The sequence below is a fragment of the Lathamus discolor genome, chromosome 15, assembly GCF_037157495.1.
Source record: "Lathamus discolor isolate bLatDis1 chromosome 15, bLatDis1.hap1, whole genome shotgun sequence".
Lineage (NCBI taxonomy): Eukaryota > Metazoa > Chordata > Aves > Psittaciformes > Psittacidae > Lathamus > Lathamus discolor.
The window spans coordinates 10322700-10336522 of record NC_088898.1 but is presented as its reverse complement, the minus strand read 5'-3'; the positions used below and the strand labels follow the sequence as shown (position 1 = coordinate 10336522).

The 13823-nt window shown below is 57.7% G+C and overlaps 2 protein-coding genes across 2 annotated transcripts; both read left to right on the top strand.

Annotated features, from left to right (window-relative positions):
- The first annotated feature begins 1084 nt into the window (after positions 1 to 1084).
- On the top strand, positions 1085 to 5087 carry POLE3 (DNA polymerase epsilon 3, accessory subunit). Its single transcript, XM_065695940.1, has 4 exons — positions 1085 to 1286; positions 2049 to 2134; positions 2838 to 2956; positions 3415 to 5087. The coding sequence occupies exons 1-4, from the start codon at positions 1221 to 1223 to the stop codon at positions 3573 to 3575; spliced, it is 432 nt and encodes a 143-aa protein (XP_065552012.1). The 5' UTR covers positions 1085 to 1220; the 3' UTR covers positions 3576 to 5087.
- Positions 5088 to 5803: 716 nt separating this feature from the next.
- ALAD (aminolevulinate dehydratase) lies at positions 5804 to 13783 on the top strand. Its single transcript, XM_065695551.1, has 12 exons — positions 5804 to 5887; positions 8754 to 8889; positions 9062 to 9112; positions 9844 to 9940; positions 10300 to 10435; positions 10880 to 10963; positions 11185 to 11273; positions 11851 to 11906; positions 12543 to 12630; positions 13210 to 13296; positions 13463 to 13592; positions 13697 to 13783. The coding sequence occupies exons 1-12, from the start codon at positions 5830 to 5832 to the stop codon at positions 13774 to 13776; spliced, it is 1092 nt and encodes a 363-aa protein (XP_065551623.1). The 5' UTR covers positions 5804 to 5829; the 3' UTR covers positions 13777 to 13783.
- Positions 13784 to 13823: the final 40 nt, after the last annotated feature.

Below are 13823 nucleotides of genomic sequence, written 5' to 3'. Positions count from 1 at the left end.
ATAAAATAGTAAAAATTATTATGTTTGAGAAATTTATAAATTAATAGTGAGGTTTTGTATATTAGAAAATGCTGTGACTTCGTGGTTTTGTATCACGGCGGTTCTAATGTTGCAATATATCACAGCTGTCTTGTACCCAATGCTACAAAAACATAGCATAACCAAATATGGTAAAAGGAGTATAAAAGGATTTAGAAAAGTATGTACTGGAGACTATACCCAAGTGGAACCTGTGTATAAGATAGCTGGAAGAGCATACCAGAAAGAAGATAAGAGGGTGCTAACGTTTGGAATATACTCAAGTGGGGGAAAGGTGAAAAGGACAACCTGAGGAAGACTTCTTACTTCATCTGAGGAAGACTCTTACTTCATCTGAGGAAGACTCTTACTTCATCGGAACGACCACCAGGCGACCACCAGAGGGGGCCGCGCAAGCGCACAAGAGGCTGATGTCGTAATAGATGGATATGGTAATCCCTAATGCATATGTATTAGTTAAATGTTGTAACCTATGATGAATATGTATTAACTGTGAAACTTTTAGGATATAAATTGTGGACGCGATGTGACGAGGTGGAAGCCAGATTTGGGTGCATGCCCCTGGTTTCCCAGCGCTGCAATAAAGCACCTCATATAACCATTCCAGTGGTTATGTGTTTAATCTTACGCTAACATCCCCATTGCAATAACGATGCTCTTTGTACTGGGAAACACACACTCGCGGTGGAAAAAAGCCGCATTGCCCATCACGGCTCACAGTTGGAACTATCAGGTAAAAAACAATCACAGAAATAGACTGGTTTGGGTTGAAGGGACCTTAAAGCTCCTCCAGCTCCAGCCCCTGCCACGGGCAGGGACCCCTTCCACTGGAGCAGCTTGCTCCAAGCCCCTGTGTCCAACCTGGCCTTGAGCACTGCCAGGGATGGGGCAGCCACAGCTTCTCTGGGCACCCTGTGCCAGCGCCTCAGCACCCTCACAGGGAAGGACGCCCCAGCAACCGCTGCCCGCGCACGCCCCGCCCCGTCCCCAGGGCCGCTTCCCCCCCTCTCCGCTTCCGCCCCCGTTACCAGGCAGCGGCGGCCGCGCTGCACGCCGGGAGGGGCCGGGAACGCCGGGAAGGGTCAGAGGGCAGAGGCTGAGCGCGGGCTTTGGTGCGGCCGGGCCCGGGTGCGCCGTGCCCCCCCCCCGGTGACAGCCGCGCTCGCTGCAGGAGGCCCGGCATGGCGGAGAGACCGGAGGACCTGAACCTGCCCAACGCCGTCATCACCCGCATCATCAAGGAGGCGGTGGGTGCCGGGCCCGGGGGCACCGGGGTGGAGGAGCCGCAGCCCGAGGCGCCCCGCTGAGGTGCGGTTTGGCTGCTCGGAACGGGCCCAGGCCCGGGCAGCGCTGCGGGAGGGGTGGAGCCGGGCTGTGACCCCCGAGCCCCGCGGCCCCGGGGCACTGGGGCTGGGTCCGGGCAGCGACGGGAACCGCGTCCTGGTGCGAGCGTGGAATAATCCCCCATGGGGTGCGGAGGCGCTGGCACAGGGTGCCCAGGGAAGCTGTGGCTGCCCCATCCCTGGCAGTGCTCAAGGCCAGGTTGGACACAGGGGCTTGGAGCAAGCTGCTCCAGTGGAAGGGGTCCCTGCCCGTGGCAGGGGTTGGAGCTGGAGGAGCTTTAAGATCCCTTCCAGCACAAACCAGGCTGGGATTCGAACCCCAGTCAGGAGAGGTCTGTTTGGTCCCGAGCACTGAGCTGTGGCCAGATGGATCCAGATGTGTCAGGGATCAGTCTGTGTTGGGAACCTGGGAGTCATCAGACAAAGTGCCCTGAGACGGTGGTCAAACCCATCCCTGATCCTTGCTCCTGTGTAGCCCTAGAAGAACACAGCCAAACTGAGGCTGGTTTCCAGTTGGCATCAAAGTTGCTGTGATAGTGATCGAGACCAACCTTCCACTTCCAGTTGTGCTGAGTCCTCCAAATGCCTTAATGCGGCTGCCACGTGATTTATGCAAGTTTAAGTCATTTCTAGCAGCTGCTGATAAAAGTCGAATTTGGTTTTCAGCTTCCTGATGGAGTCAACATTTCCAAGGAAGCTCGGAGTGCGATATCTCGAGCAGCGAGTGTGTTTGTGCTTTATGCAACATCATGGTAAGAATTTGTTGCACTACATAACCAGTGCTGGTGATGTAGTTAAAGGTGTCCCTGCCTGTGGCAGGGGTTGAACTGGATGAGCTTTAAGGTCCCTTCCAATACAAACCAGGCTGGGATTGCCTGTTTATATCAACAAAGCAATCCTTAGTGCAGCCCAGTTTACCCGATCACAGCAGCGGGGTTCCGGCTGCTCTTCACTACCCCAGGGAAAGCAGCTTTGGGTTCTGGACATGGAGACCCCTCCCTGCCAGGAACAGGGTGGGCCCAGACTGCCGTTCCCTTAGAACACAGCTGTGTGGCCTTTCCCAGGAAAGGGAGGAGCATTTGGTTCCCTCTCGAGGCTGCTCCCCACACAGCAGCCTTAGGGCAAGCGGGAGCCTGCCTTATCAGCCCAGAGGACACAGCAGTGTTCCTTGGCAGCTCAGATGCAGTGTGGGCAGTTGCTCCCCTGGTGTTGGGTATGGAATGGCTTTGTGGAATTGTCACCCTGCAGCCAATGTTCTGATTTGCTCCTTCCCCTGGCTGTGGAAAAGGTCCAGCCAACAAACAGCCAATGTAGACAGGTACCTTCAGCTGCCAGTAGGCGATTCAAAAACCCCAGATGTTTGAGAGATGGGTTCTTTTCTTAAGTTGCTTGTGACTTTTAACAAGACTAAACTGGAGCCAGTTAACAGTTCCCTCTCTTCTGATTTTTGACTAGTGCAAATAACTTTGCCATGAAGGGGAAGAGGAAAACCCTGAATGCTGGTGACGTTCTCTCTGCCATGGAGGAGATGGAGTTCCAGCGATTTGTAGCCCCTCTGAAGGAATCACTGGAAGGTACCGGCCTCGTTCACGTGGGGGGGCTCTGTAGCACTGAGCCCTGTTTTCCTCGAGCACTGGACAAGCAACACTTACTTGCCTGTCTTGTTTCTCTTCTCTTTGCCCAGCATCCTACACTGCCTGGGGATAACTAATGTGCGCCCTAACAGGACTGGGATAACATTGTATGTCACAACTGATGAGGATTGAGAAAGTCTCATCTGCTGTCACCCCCCTATTATGTTTATCTAAGGGAAGCCTTAGGTGCTGCCTAAATGTGAGCTCCTGCATCCTTTTCAGCAGGTTTCTGCTGAATTTAACCTGATTTCCTGGTCAGCACAGCTCAGACAATAGGGTGAGTGGCTGCTGTGGGGTCACTGCTCCTTTGAAGTGGCCGTGGGACTCCAGCTGCTGTGTGGTTCGTGCCGTAGGGACACCAGTGTGTCATCTTTCAGTGTTCTCTTTCTCTCTCTTAGTTTACAGGCGTGAACAGAAAGGAAAGAAAGAAGCAAGGAAAGACAAAGACAAGAAGGCAGACTCAGAGGAGCAGGATAAGAGCCGAGAGGAAGAGAATGATGATGATGATGAAAGGATGGATGAAGAAGAGCAGAACGATGAGGAAGAGGTGGACAACTGAGCTCGCTGATGTGTGCAGGGGCTGGGTTTTGGTCAAAGGGCTGTAAACACTGTAAATCAACTCTGCTGTGTCCCCTCTTGCTTTCAGTTGAGCTTTGCTCTGCTCCTCTGCAGCCTCTCCCTTTTGGCTTTAACTTGTACATAAAGGACTTTGACTAAAGCTTTGCTTGGACATGAGGGACTCCTGCTAAAGGTTTTCTGGTGGAAGGACTCCTCCTCCCTGTGCTCAGGGGGATGAACAGTGACAGGACTGAGCTTTTTACACTGGCTTGCCTCTGAAGTAGAGGACAGAAGAAATACTTGGAGCAAGAACTTGAGAGACCTGAATAAGCTCATTAAAGCATGTCAGGGGCTGAAGCAAATAGGTCATTAACCCTTTGGGGTTTAGAATCTCCCTGATGATGTCAGGGGGCTTGGAAGCTGAACACTGAAGCTTTTATTCCTGTGACTTGCTTTATTTTCCTTCATTTTCTTGCATTCTGGCTGTGCCTTTTCCTCCTGCTGTATCTGTCAGAGCTACTGTCTTTCAACCACACCAGTCATATGCAGCAATGAGGTTCGACTGCACAAGAGCCAGTGGCCCATTCACCTCACCCGCCCAAACCAACGAACTTCACAGTACTTTATGATGTAAACTGAGTACTGAAAGTGCTGTTTTGTGTCTTTAAAGCCCTGGGAGACCCTATTTAGGATCTGAATCAAAATGAACAGTGGAGCTCTGTCTCACCTCCCTCCCCTGCAGAGCTGCAGAGGGTTAAAATGGGGTAGAACAGAGGTGGATGTTGTTGGCCTGAGCAGGTTTTTCTCTTTACCTGATTGGAATGGGTTGATCGCCCCACAGGCCCTTCCATAGCCTTTAACAACAGTCCCAGAGGTACAGCCTTGCTTCCAGCTGGGCTCTCAGGCTGCAGTGTCAGGCCTGGGGCTTTCCAAAGCTCCTTCATGACAGATGGACTGAAACAAGCTGTGTGTGTTCCTTGTACTCATGTAGGTTTGTGCTTTTACACTTCTTGTTAGTTTTGATGCCTTTCTCTTTGAGAAAATATCCATTAGAATAAGGGTCCTTTGGGGAAAAGTGCTTTATTAGTTGAGCTTTTTGAAGACTGATAAACCCAATGTTTGAACTTAACTAGGGAAACCTGGGGGAAGTTTTAGGTACTTTGAAGTGAAACGCACAAGTTTCACTGATCTGCAGTTTTAAAACAGCACTTGTGAGGAACAGAACATCCTTTTCACCATGAAGTGGATGCAGAACCACCCACAAGAGCTTCCCACCTTTGTGCCTGTGCAGAGCCCAGCTCCAGAAGAAAACTGAACCAACAAAGACTTTGTGCTGTCTGGCTCCTCCTGACGCACAGTCAGATGGACAGGCAGAGCTGACATCTTCCCAAGAGCCCCAGTGACAAAAGGCCTTTCTGCTAGCTCTTTGTCCTTTTTTCCTCTCCTTTCATACCTGGGTGCATATTCTGGAAGGGAACAATATCCAAATAAAAGCCGGAGGGTTTTTACACAAGTGGAGTCTCTTGTTCCTGTCAGTAATGAGGTTGTGGAGAGGGCAGAAGCAAACTGCTGTTGATGGAGTGTCTCACAGTGAAGTGAGGCTGGAGGCTGCTGCAGCCCAGACCTGGAGTCAGCGGAGGCTTGGATAAACCTTCCTAGAGCCTTCCAGCTCGCAAAGAATATCCCAAAAAGGCACCTAAAACCTGGCTCCTTACACCTGCAGCACCACAAAGCCTTGCTCCAGGACCCCTGAGCCCCAAAATCTGGGTCTAGAACCGGTTTAAGTCCCCCCTCAGCACCCCGAAGCCTGCCTCCTTACCACCCCCAGAACCCCAAACCTGCTCCAGCTCCCCCAGAACCCCAAACTCGGGGTCTCAATCCTGCCGCAGCACCCCCAGAACCCCAAACTCGGGGTCTCAATCCTGCCGCAGCACCCCCAGAACCCCAAAATCTGGCTCAAGGTTCCGCTGCAGCACCCCAAAACCTGCCTCCTTACTGCCCACTACCACAAAGCCCTGCTCCAACCCCTTCAGCACCCCAAAACCTGCCTCCTCCTCCTCGCCCCGGCACCCAAAGCCCCGCTCCCCCCGGCTCAGAACCCCAAACCCTGCCCCCTCACCCCCCCCAGCACCTCAAAGCCCCCCCTCCCCATCTCCGCCCCGCCTCCAAGCCCTTTCCCGCGCTATTTCGCGCGAGACTTCCCGCCACGATCCCGCACTGAGGGGGCGTGTCTATGCTAATCAGAGGGCGGGATTATGCAAATCGTAGGGGGCGCGGGGAGACTCATACGGGCAGAGCAGGACGCGGCGGCCGGTGAGTGCCTGCGACGGGGACGGGGTCGGGGACCGGGGGCACCGGAGCCGGGGCATTCGCCCCGGCTCCGGTGCCCCCGGTCCCCGACCCCGTCTTCTTATAAGCCTGTTCTGAGGCTGGAGATCGGTATAACGGGAGGGGGAGGGCCCGGCCGGCCAAGGAGACACCGCTTGGGTGCAGGCGGCAAGGGCAGCTCTCGGTAGCGCAGTAAGGGCAGGATGGGTTCTGCTCGGTAGAGCACCGAGCAGCGTGTGATGCTGCGGTGTAATTGCAGATCCGCTGAGCGTATCTGCAGGACTTGAGGTGGATGTTGTGCAGGGAAGGATGAGGGCCGGAGCAGCTCTGCTCTGGAGCCAGGCTGGGAGAGCTGGGCTGGGGCAGCCTGGAGAAGAGAAGGCTCCTGAAGGGGAGACCTGAGAGCAGCTCCAGTGCCTGAAGGGGCTGCAGGGAACCTGGAGAGGGGCTTGGGACAAGGGCCTGTAGGGACAGGCCAAGGGGAATGGCTTGAACCTGCCAGAGGGAGACTGAGCTGAGCTCTTAGGCAGAAGCTCTTCCCTGTGAGGGTGCTGAGGCGCTGGCACAGGGTGCCCAGAGAAGCTGTGGCTGCCCCATCCCTGGCAGTGCTCAAGGCCAGGTTGGACACAGGGGCTTGGAGCAAGCTGCTCCAGTGGAAGGGGTCCCTGCCCGTGGCAGGGGTTGGAGCTGGAGGAGCTTTAAGGTCCCTTCCAATTCAACCCAAACCAGGCTGGGACTCTATGGTGCAGTGGCCCCTTACCGCAGCACTCGTGCAGCCCTTACTCTGCATCTCCCCTGGCCTTCCCCGTGCAGCACACAGAGGCTGTAAGACCCCGGTGCCCTCATCCAGGCGGGTGCTCTTGGCTGGGCAGGGGGACCCTGCAGCTCCACGTGGGGCTGGTGAGGAGCCCCCGGTGCCCCCAGCTCACAGCAGACAGCGCTGTGCTGGGCCCACCCCCCCGGCTGTTATCTCTGCTCTGCAATTCAGCCCTGTCCCCGTCCCCTCCTTGCCCAGCAAGGGCAGCCTCTGAGCCGGGGCCTCTATCTGCCCTGCACAGAGTCAGGTGCCTCTGGTTCCACCCTGCCCCTTCCTCCTGGGGATTAACTGTTAAAAGCATTTTTTGGATTCTCGAGGTGGGTTTTGCTCACTGAGCCCTTTGTTCTCCACTGGTCCCAGCCTGGAGCCCGGCCACTGCACTGGAGCTGCCAACTGCAGTTCAGCCCAGGGCTGGCCCGTTCCCTGTGAGTAAGGGCAGAGCAACAGCTTTCCAAGGGCTAAAACTGACTTGCCAAGCCATGCTGTGGCTCTGCCAGCTGGTCTGCAACCGCCCCCCAGCACCATCCAGCTTCTTCATACAGTGTTTATGTAGGTGTGAGCCTGTAGGTAACCGAGAGGTGCCTTTTGCCCATCCCCAAGCAGAAGTGAGAGACTCAGGTCAGGCCTTGACTTGACATGATGCCCCATATTACCAGTGCCCTCTGCACTGGCGTGCTCTGGTACAGACTGAGAACGTGGCTCAGCACTGCAGTATCTAGAGTGTGTGCACGCCTCAGATTAAAGGTTTTCCTGCAGGATGGAGCCATCTCCTGCACAGCCCTGGTGCTCCCTGGTGCCGTGGGTGCTGCTGTAAAGCATTCTCCCTGGGCTGTACCTGTTCCCCGGCAGCGGGTCCATGAGGTTTATTGCTTGGGGAATCCCTCCAGGGGTGGGACTGGGGACCCCAGGGCTGCTCCAAGCCAGCTCCTGTCCTCGTGTGCCCTCCTAGGGCAGCCCCCCCCTGCCACGGGGGGCACTGGGGGAGGAATCCGCTCGCTCCTTCAGAAGTCTCCAGCTCTCAGAACCATCTGGTCTCCAGCAGGGACTTGGCTCTTGTCCCCCGGGACACCCTGCGCAGGCGCCTGTGGGATGCAGCCCTGTGAGAGCAGCCAGCCTGAGTCCTTGAAGCTGCTTGTACAAACAGGCTGCGGTCCAGGCTGGGGTTCCCAGGGCTCAAACAGCTGCTCCCTGCTGTGCTGCAGGCAAACAGCCCTTCCATCGCACTCATCCACCACGCGGTGGTGGGAATTTAGCTCTAGGGGGAATTTAAATCTTAGCAGTTTCATCACAGAGCTGTTACCAGGTCTGTTACAGAAGAAGAAAGCATTGCTACAGGGCAAGTTCCAGCATTAACACAGCTAACTCTTCGTTTCTGTACACTGAGTAATGCTTTGCAACCTCTGCAGTCACTTTGCGCAACTCCCTGGTGTTCCTCACCCAGCAGCAAGTGGCCACTGGAGCTGTGGGGTTTAAAGCCCTGGAGTCATCAGGGTGATCCCATGCAGCTCTCCCATTCAGTGCCTGTACTGTTCTGTAACTGCACCTATACACTGCAGCCATAAATACATTGTGCTACATAGAGCAGCTCTTCACTGTATACAAACCTGTATCAAACAACCTACACAGCATTAAGCAAAAGTGAAATGAATTCGGCAAAGACCATCTCACTGACAGAAAACTCTGTTACAGCTGTAGCAGCCAAACCAGAGGGAGCCTGAGGAGGGTTCTGCTGTGGGGGGACACTGGTGGTTGTGAACTGGTGGTTTCATACACAGAATTGAGGGGTTTCTTGGGGAGGAGTCAGCACCATCCCTGTTTATGTGACTGCTGCTGCGGGTCCTGCAGCAGCCACCAGCAGGGCTGGGATGGAGCTGGCTGGGATGCAGCTCGTGGTCTCTGTGTGTGCCCGGTGAGGGACAGGGATGGTCCTGCCGTGGCTGCGTGGATCTCAGCCCCCTCCTCACATGCACCAACAGCAGCAGCTTGCCAGGGCACCACTGCTCACCAACCTGCTGGCTTCTGCTGGTGTTTCAGAGCCTCCTTCCACAGCCTCCACGATGCAGGCGGATTCCCGTCTCCACAGCGGCTACTTCCACCCTGTGCTGCGCTCCTGGCAGTGTACAGCCACCACCTTCGATGCCTCCAACCTCATCTACCCCATTTTTGTCACGTGAGTGAGCCCTGGCTCTCTGGGTTAGGGAGGGACCATGCTCAGGGTGACCGGTTTAGGTGCTCCCTGAGCTCTTAGATAGGTTCAGATTCCCCATGGAGTGGATGAGCCTGGGATGGGGGTCAAATCCTCACACTGAGTCCTCACGTGTCGTCCCATCCACCTCCTGCAGTGACAGCCCTGATGCAGTGGAGCCGATCCCCAGCCTCCCTGGACAAGCCAGGTAAGAGTCCAGCCCTGCTGAGCTGCGTGACAGTCACTGCCGTGCTCCATGCCCAAGCAGGGTTGATGCATGGCCTGAGATGAGCATGAGCCGGGAGCGATGCTTCCAACCCTCTGTGGTCCCTGCCGTGGGGATCCCTCAGCATCAGGCAGGGCAGGAGCACTCATCCACTAAGGGAGTGTAGGGAATCATATTGGAGTGCCGGGAAAGTACCAGTACTGGCAGGGATAGCGCCAGGCTCTCACGATGTCCCAGAGTACTCGCACATTGTGTGGGCTCAGCATGCAGGGAAATTGGAAATGGGGTTTCCAGCAGCAGCTGGAAAACCTGTGCAAGGACATGGGCTCTGGTCCTGCACGAGATCCTGCTGGACTGGCAGCTCCTGTCTTCATCTGCTGCTGCATCAGCAGGGTTGTGGTCACAGAGGCCCCAGGAGGTGTTCCTATGGGGAGGTGGGCTGGATCTGCCACAGGGACACCACGATAAGGGGTCCAGGGACAGGGCATGCTTGGCCTTTCAGAGCAGAGAGTGTCCATGCCGGGTAGATAATGTTCCTGTACTCCCAGATAAGGTCCTGGATTGTTCTTCACAATGTTCAGGCAACGTGTCCCCTATATCTCCAGCTGCTGCTTGCTGCGGATGCTGGGTCGCTCCCAGACCAGCACCCAAGGCACAGCCCAGCTCACCCATGGCGCGGGTGCCTGGCAGCCCCTTCCCTTTGCTCTTCTCAGGTACGGAGTCAACAAGCTGGAGGGGATGCTGCGTCCCCTCGTTGAGGACGGTCTGAAGTGTGTGCTCATCTTCGGGGTGCCCAGCAAGGTCCACAAGGTCAGTGTGCAGGGTGGTGGCAGGGGGTAACCACAGGGGTGTGGGAAGGCAGAGTGGGGCCAGGGAGGTTCTGATGATCAAACAGGAGCAGCTCAGGGTCTCTGGCCTTGCTTGCACCTCACCCAGTAGAGCAGGACGGGGATGGGAGCCTGTAGTGAAAGCTCTTGCAGGTGGGCTTGAGACCTGCACTGGCTGCTCAGAGGCCCAACTCCATCATCCTGTTCTATGGCTGGTGCTCACACTGCCCAGTGTGACAGGGTCTCAGGGCTCAGAAATGGGTCCCTGGGCAGAGCCTCTGCCATGGAGGAGCGGGTGGGAAGCCCTGGGCTGTGTGTGCTGAAGCATTTCTCTCCCCACAGGATGAGGAGGGCTCTGCTGCTGATGCAGAGGACACTCCTGCCATCCAGGCCATCAAGAAGATCCGCTCCACCTTCCCAGAGCTGCTGATTGCCTGCGATGTCTGCTTGTGCCCTTACACCTCCCATGGGCACTGTGGTGAGCGCACAGCCTGGGTCCTGCGCTGCTCCTCATGCATCTTCCTGGCACTGGGAATCTCCGGGGGGGTCACTTTCTGCTGAGGAGCTATGTGTGCTGGTGGGGTCTGACCAGCCCCTGCACCAGGACTTGGCTCCCCAGTACCGATGCAGTTGAGCTTGGGAGACATCTCCTGGGTTTTAACAGCAGGGTGGGAGGCACGGGTGCTTGAGGCAGCCACTCTGGCCATCTGAGTCTGTCTGAGCACCCGTGTCCCCCATCTCCATCTTCCCTTCCCCAGAGCACTCATGTGGTTGTTGGTCTCTTGGTCCTTATCCATCTCCCTTGACACACTCCCCGCTGTTGCTCTGAATATCCTCATAGCTTGTCCCCAGAGCCATCTCCTTCCATAGAGATGGAGGCAGGGCCCGTCCAGCCCCTGTGTAACCTGGCTTTGTCTCGCAGGCATCCTGCGCGAGGACGGCACCATCCAGAACGAGCTGAGCTGCCAGCGCCTGGCACAAGTGGCGCTGGCCTACGCCAAAGCAGGTGAGGGTCCCCCGCAGCGGTACCCAGGCTCAGACCTGTTCCCTCTCCCTTTCAGCTGGACATACAGCAAACGGGGCCTGGCTCCAACTGGGAGGGATCTGTTCCAAGATGGGGGAGCTGCAGGCAGCCAGGACCTCCTCAGTACTGGGGTCTCCTGCTCCTTTGCTCCTTGGCAAAGCCAAAGCCTCAGGCACTCCTCAGTGTCTGTTGTTTCCCTGCAGGCTGCCACATCGTTGCCCCCTCAGATATGATGGACGGGCGCATCGCGGCCATGAAGGCAGCGCTGATCTCCAATGACTTGGGCAACAAGGTGAGCTCAGGATCTGTATGAGCCAGAGGCAGGAGTGATGACCACAGGGAGCCTGTGCCACCATGGGACCTGGGAGAGCACTTGGGGAAGCAAACCCCTGCCTTGCCTAGGGTGTAGGGACAGGCCAAGGGGAATGGCTTTAACCTGCCAGAGGGGAGACTGAGATGAGCTCTTGGGCAGAAGCTCTTCCCTGTGAGGGTGCTGAGGCGCTGGCACAGGGTGCCCAGAGAAGCTGTGGCTGCCCCATCCCTGGCAGTGCTCAAGGCCAGGTTGGACACAGGGGCTTGGAGCAAGCTGCTCCAGTGGAAGGGGTCCCTGCCCGTGGCAGGAGTTAGAGCTGGGGGAGCTTTAAGGTCCCTTCCAACCCAAACCACTCTGTTATTCCGTGTGCCACAGGCATTTCCCTGTCCGCGTGCACACAGGAAGGGAATGTCCTTGGCTGGATGTGGAGACGCTGAGGTGGCAGGGCTCTGGCAGGGAAAGGTGGATGTGTTATAGATGAGCCATGGGAGGGAATCGCTGCTGCCGGGATGCAGCACCCACCTTCTGGCCCTCACAGCTCCGCTCTCCTCTGCAGGTCTCGGTGATGAGCTACAGCGCCAAGTTTGCTTCGTGCTTCTACGGTCCCTTCCGGTGGGTTTGCCCCTCAGGCGGGAGCTGCATTCCCAGGCAGTTATTTGGGAAGGGGGCTTGGTCAGAGCCTGGGACCATTCAGGTCACTTTGGAGCACGCTCCTCTTGCTTCCTGATAGGAAAGGGAGATAAATGTACCTTGCCCAGGAGAGGCAGGCTGGGGGGGAAAGATCGGGGTGGGACAGAGACCACCCTGGTCACCTGCTTGTCCTGGGCATTGGTGGCAATGCAGGTACATAGGGAGCTGCCAGAAGCAGCGAGGAGGGCAGTTACAGGAGCTGGTGTTGCCCCAAAGGGTGGCTTCAGGGCCAAGCTCAGCTTGGTCAGCTGGTAGACCTTGTCCCAGGAACAGCCTGACTCTGGTGAGGCATCCCTGAGGAACCTGCCTTGGAAAAGAGCAAAGGGAAAACATCTGACACGATTTCACCCCATCTGGGCATGGGGAGGGCAGTGGGTGCTGAAGCACAGCTCAGCCTGGCTGTTGTACCTCCCCAGGTGATGCTGGGGCACAGACATGGGTCAGGAGACCCCCCTCAGGTGCTCGTCCTGGTCTGTGCTCATGTTTCTGAAGCTGTATGTGGGAGGCACGGGGAGCGGTGCTGGTCCTCATCCCCTGCCCTGCCTCACCTCTCACCAGGGATGCTGCTCTGTCCAAACCTGCCTTCGGGGACAGGCGATGCTACCAGCTGCCACCGGGCGCCAGGGGCCTGGCCATGCGTGCGGTGGTGAGTGAGGGTGTGAGAGTGGGGCTGTGGCTGTGGGGACCAGAACGCTCTCCTGTGTGGTGACAATTCCTCACAGGGCTTGGGGAGAGCAAGGTCAGGGCTCTTGGAGAAAAAAGGGAGTGGGAGGCAGCAAAACGGCCATGGGTCTTCCCCTTCAACAAGCAGGAGAAACGAGGCCCATCAGCCTGCAGAGCTGGTGCCCAGCCCAAGGACTGTGCTGGGAGCTGTGGAGGTGGTGATCCCGTACCCTGCTGTGGCTTGGGGTGTTGGCTCATGAATCCCAGCCTGGTTTGGGTTGGAAGGGACCTTAAAGCTCCTCCAGCTCCAACCCTGCCACGGGCAGGGACCCCTTCCACTGGAGCAGCTTGCTCCAAGCCCCTGTGTCCAACCTGGCCTTGAGCACTGCCAGGGATGGGGCAGAGCCACAGAGCCATTGCCTCCCCCAGCACCGGGTGTCTGGCGGGGGGGGAGCTTTGCCTCCCCCATCACAGCCCCTCTGTGGGCTCTTGCGGGTGAAAGCACGAACTTGCTGGAACGTTCTTGCGCCCGAGCTGCTGGGGTCGCGCGTTCCCCTCACAGGACCGGGACGTGCGGGAGGGAGCGGACGTGCTAATGGTGAAGCCGGGGATGCCCTACCTGGACCTTGTGAGGGACGTCAAGGCTCGAGTAAGCTCCTGCGGAGGGGAGGGCGCTGGGTGTCCGAGGGCAGCGAAGGTGTGCGGGGGGGGGGGCGGTCGGGACACCGGGGCTGTCACTGCGGGCCTCGTGTTGGGGCCGGTGCTGCTGTGAGGGGGGCAGCGGACACGAGGCCGGACCCCGCCGCTCCCCGCAGCACCCCACGCACCCGCTGGCCGTGTACCACGTCTCGGGGGAGTTCGCCATGCTGTGGCACGGGGCCCAGGCCGGCGCCTTTCCCCTGGAGGCCGCGGTCAGGGAGGCGGTCACGGCCTTCAGGCGCGCAGGTGAGACCGAGCCCCCGCCCCGGGCCTGCCCCGGCCCCGGCCCCGGCCCCGGCCCCGGGCTGCTGCCGCCGCGGGGCCGCTCCACCCGCCCGCTCTCTCCGCAGGAGCCGACGCCATCATCACCTACTTCACGCCGCAGCTGCTGCGGTGGCTGCGGGAGGAGGCGGCGGCGGGGCGGGCCTGAGCCGGGCGGAGCTTCCGGGGCGGGCAGCGGCGCTTCCGCGGCAGAGG

What these genes read in the sequence shown, in the direction of transcription:
- POLE3 (XM_065695940.1), top strand. Translation starts at nt 1,221, where the DNA reads ATGGCGGAGAGACCGGAGGACCTGAACCTGCCCAACGCCGTCATCACC. An exon ending in CCCGCATCATCAAGGAGGCG is followed by an intron (nt 1,287 to 2,048) that starts GTGGGTGCCGGG and finishes TTTGGTTTTCAG; the next exon opens with CTTCCTGATGGAGTCAACAT. An exon ending in TCTGAAGGAATCACTGGAAG is followed by an intron (nt 2,957 to 3,414) that starts GTACCGGCCTCG and finishes TCTCTCTCTTAG; the next exon opens with TTTACAGGCGTGAACAGAAA.
- ALAD (XM_065695551.1), top strand. Translation starts at nt 5,830, where the DNA reads ATGCAAATCGTAGGGGGCGCGGGGAGACTCATACGGGCAGAGCAGGAC. An exon ending in CACCTCCCATGGGCACTGTG is followed by an intron (nt 10,436 to 10,879) that starts GTGAGCGCACAG and finishes TTTGTCTCGCAG; the next exon opens with GCATCCTGCGCGAGGACGGC. An exon ending in TGAGGGACGTCAAGGCTCGA is followed by an intron (nt 13,297 to 13,462) that starts GTAAGCTCCTGC and finishes CGCTCCCCGCAG; the next exon opens with CACCCCACGCACCCGCTGGC.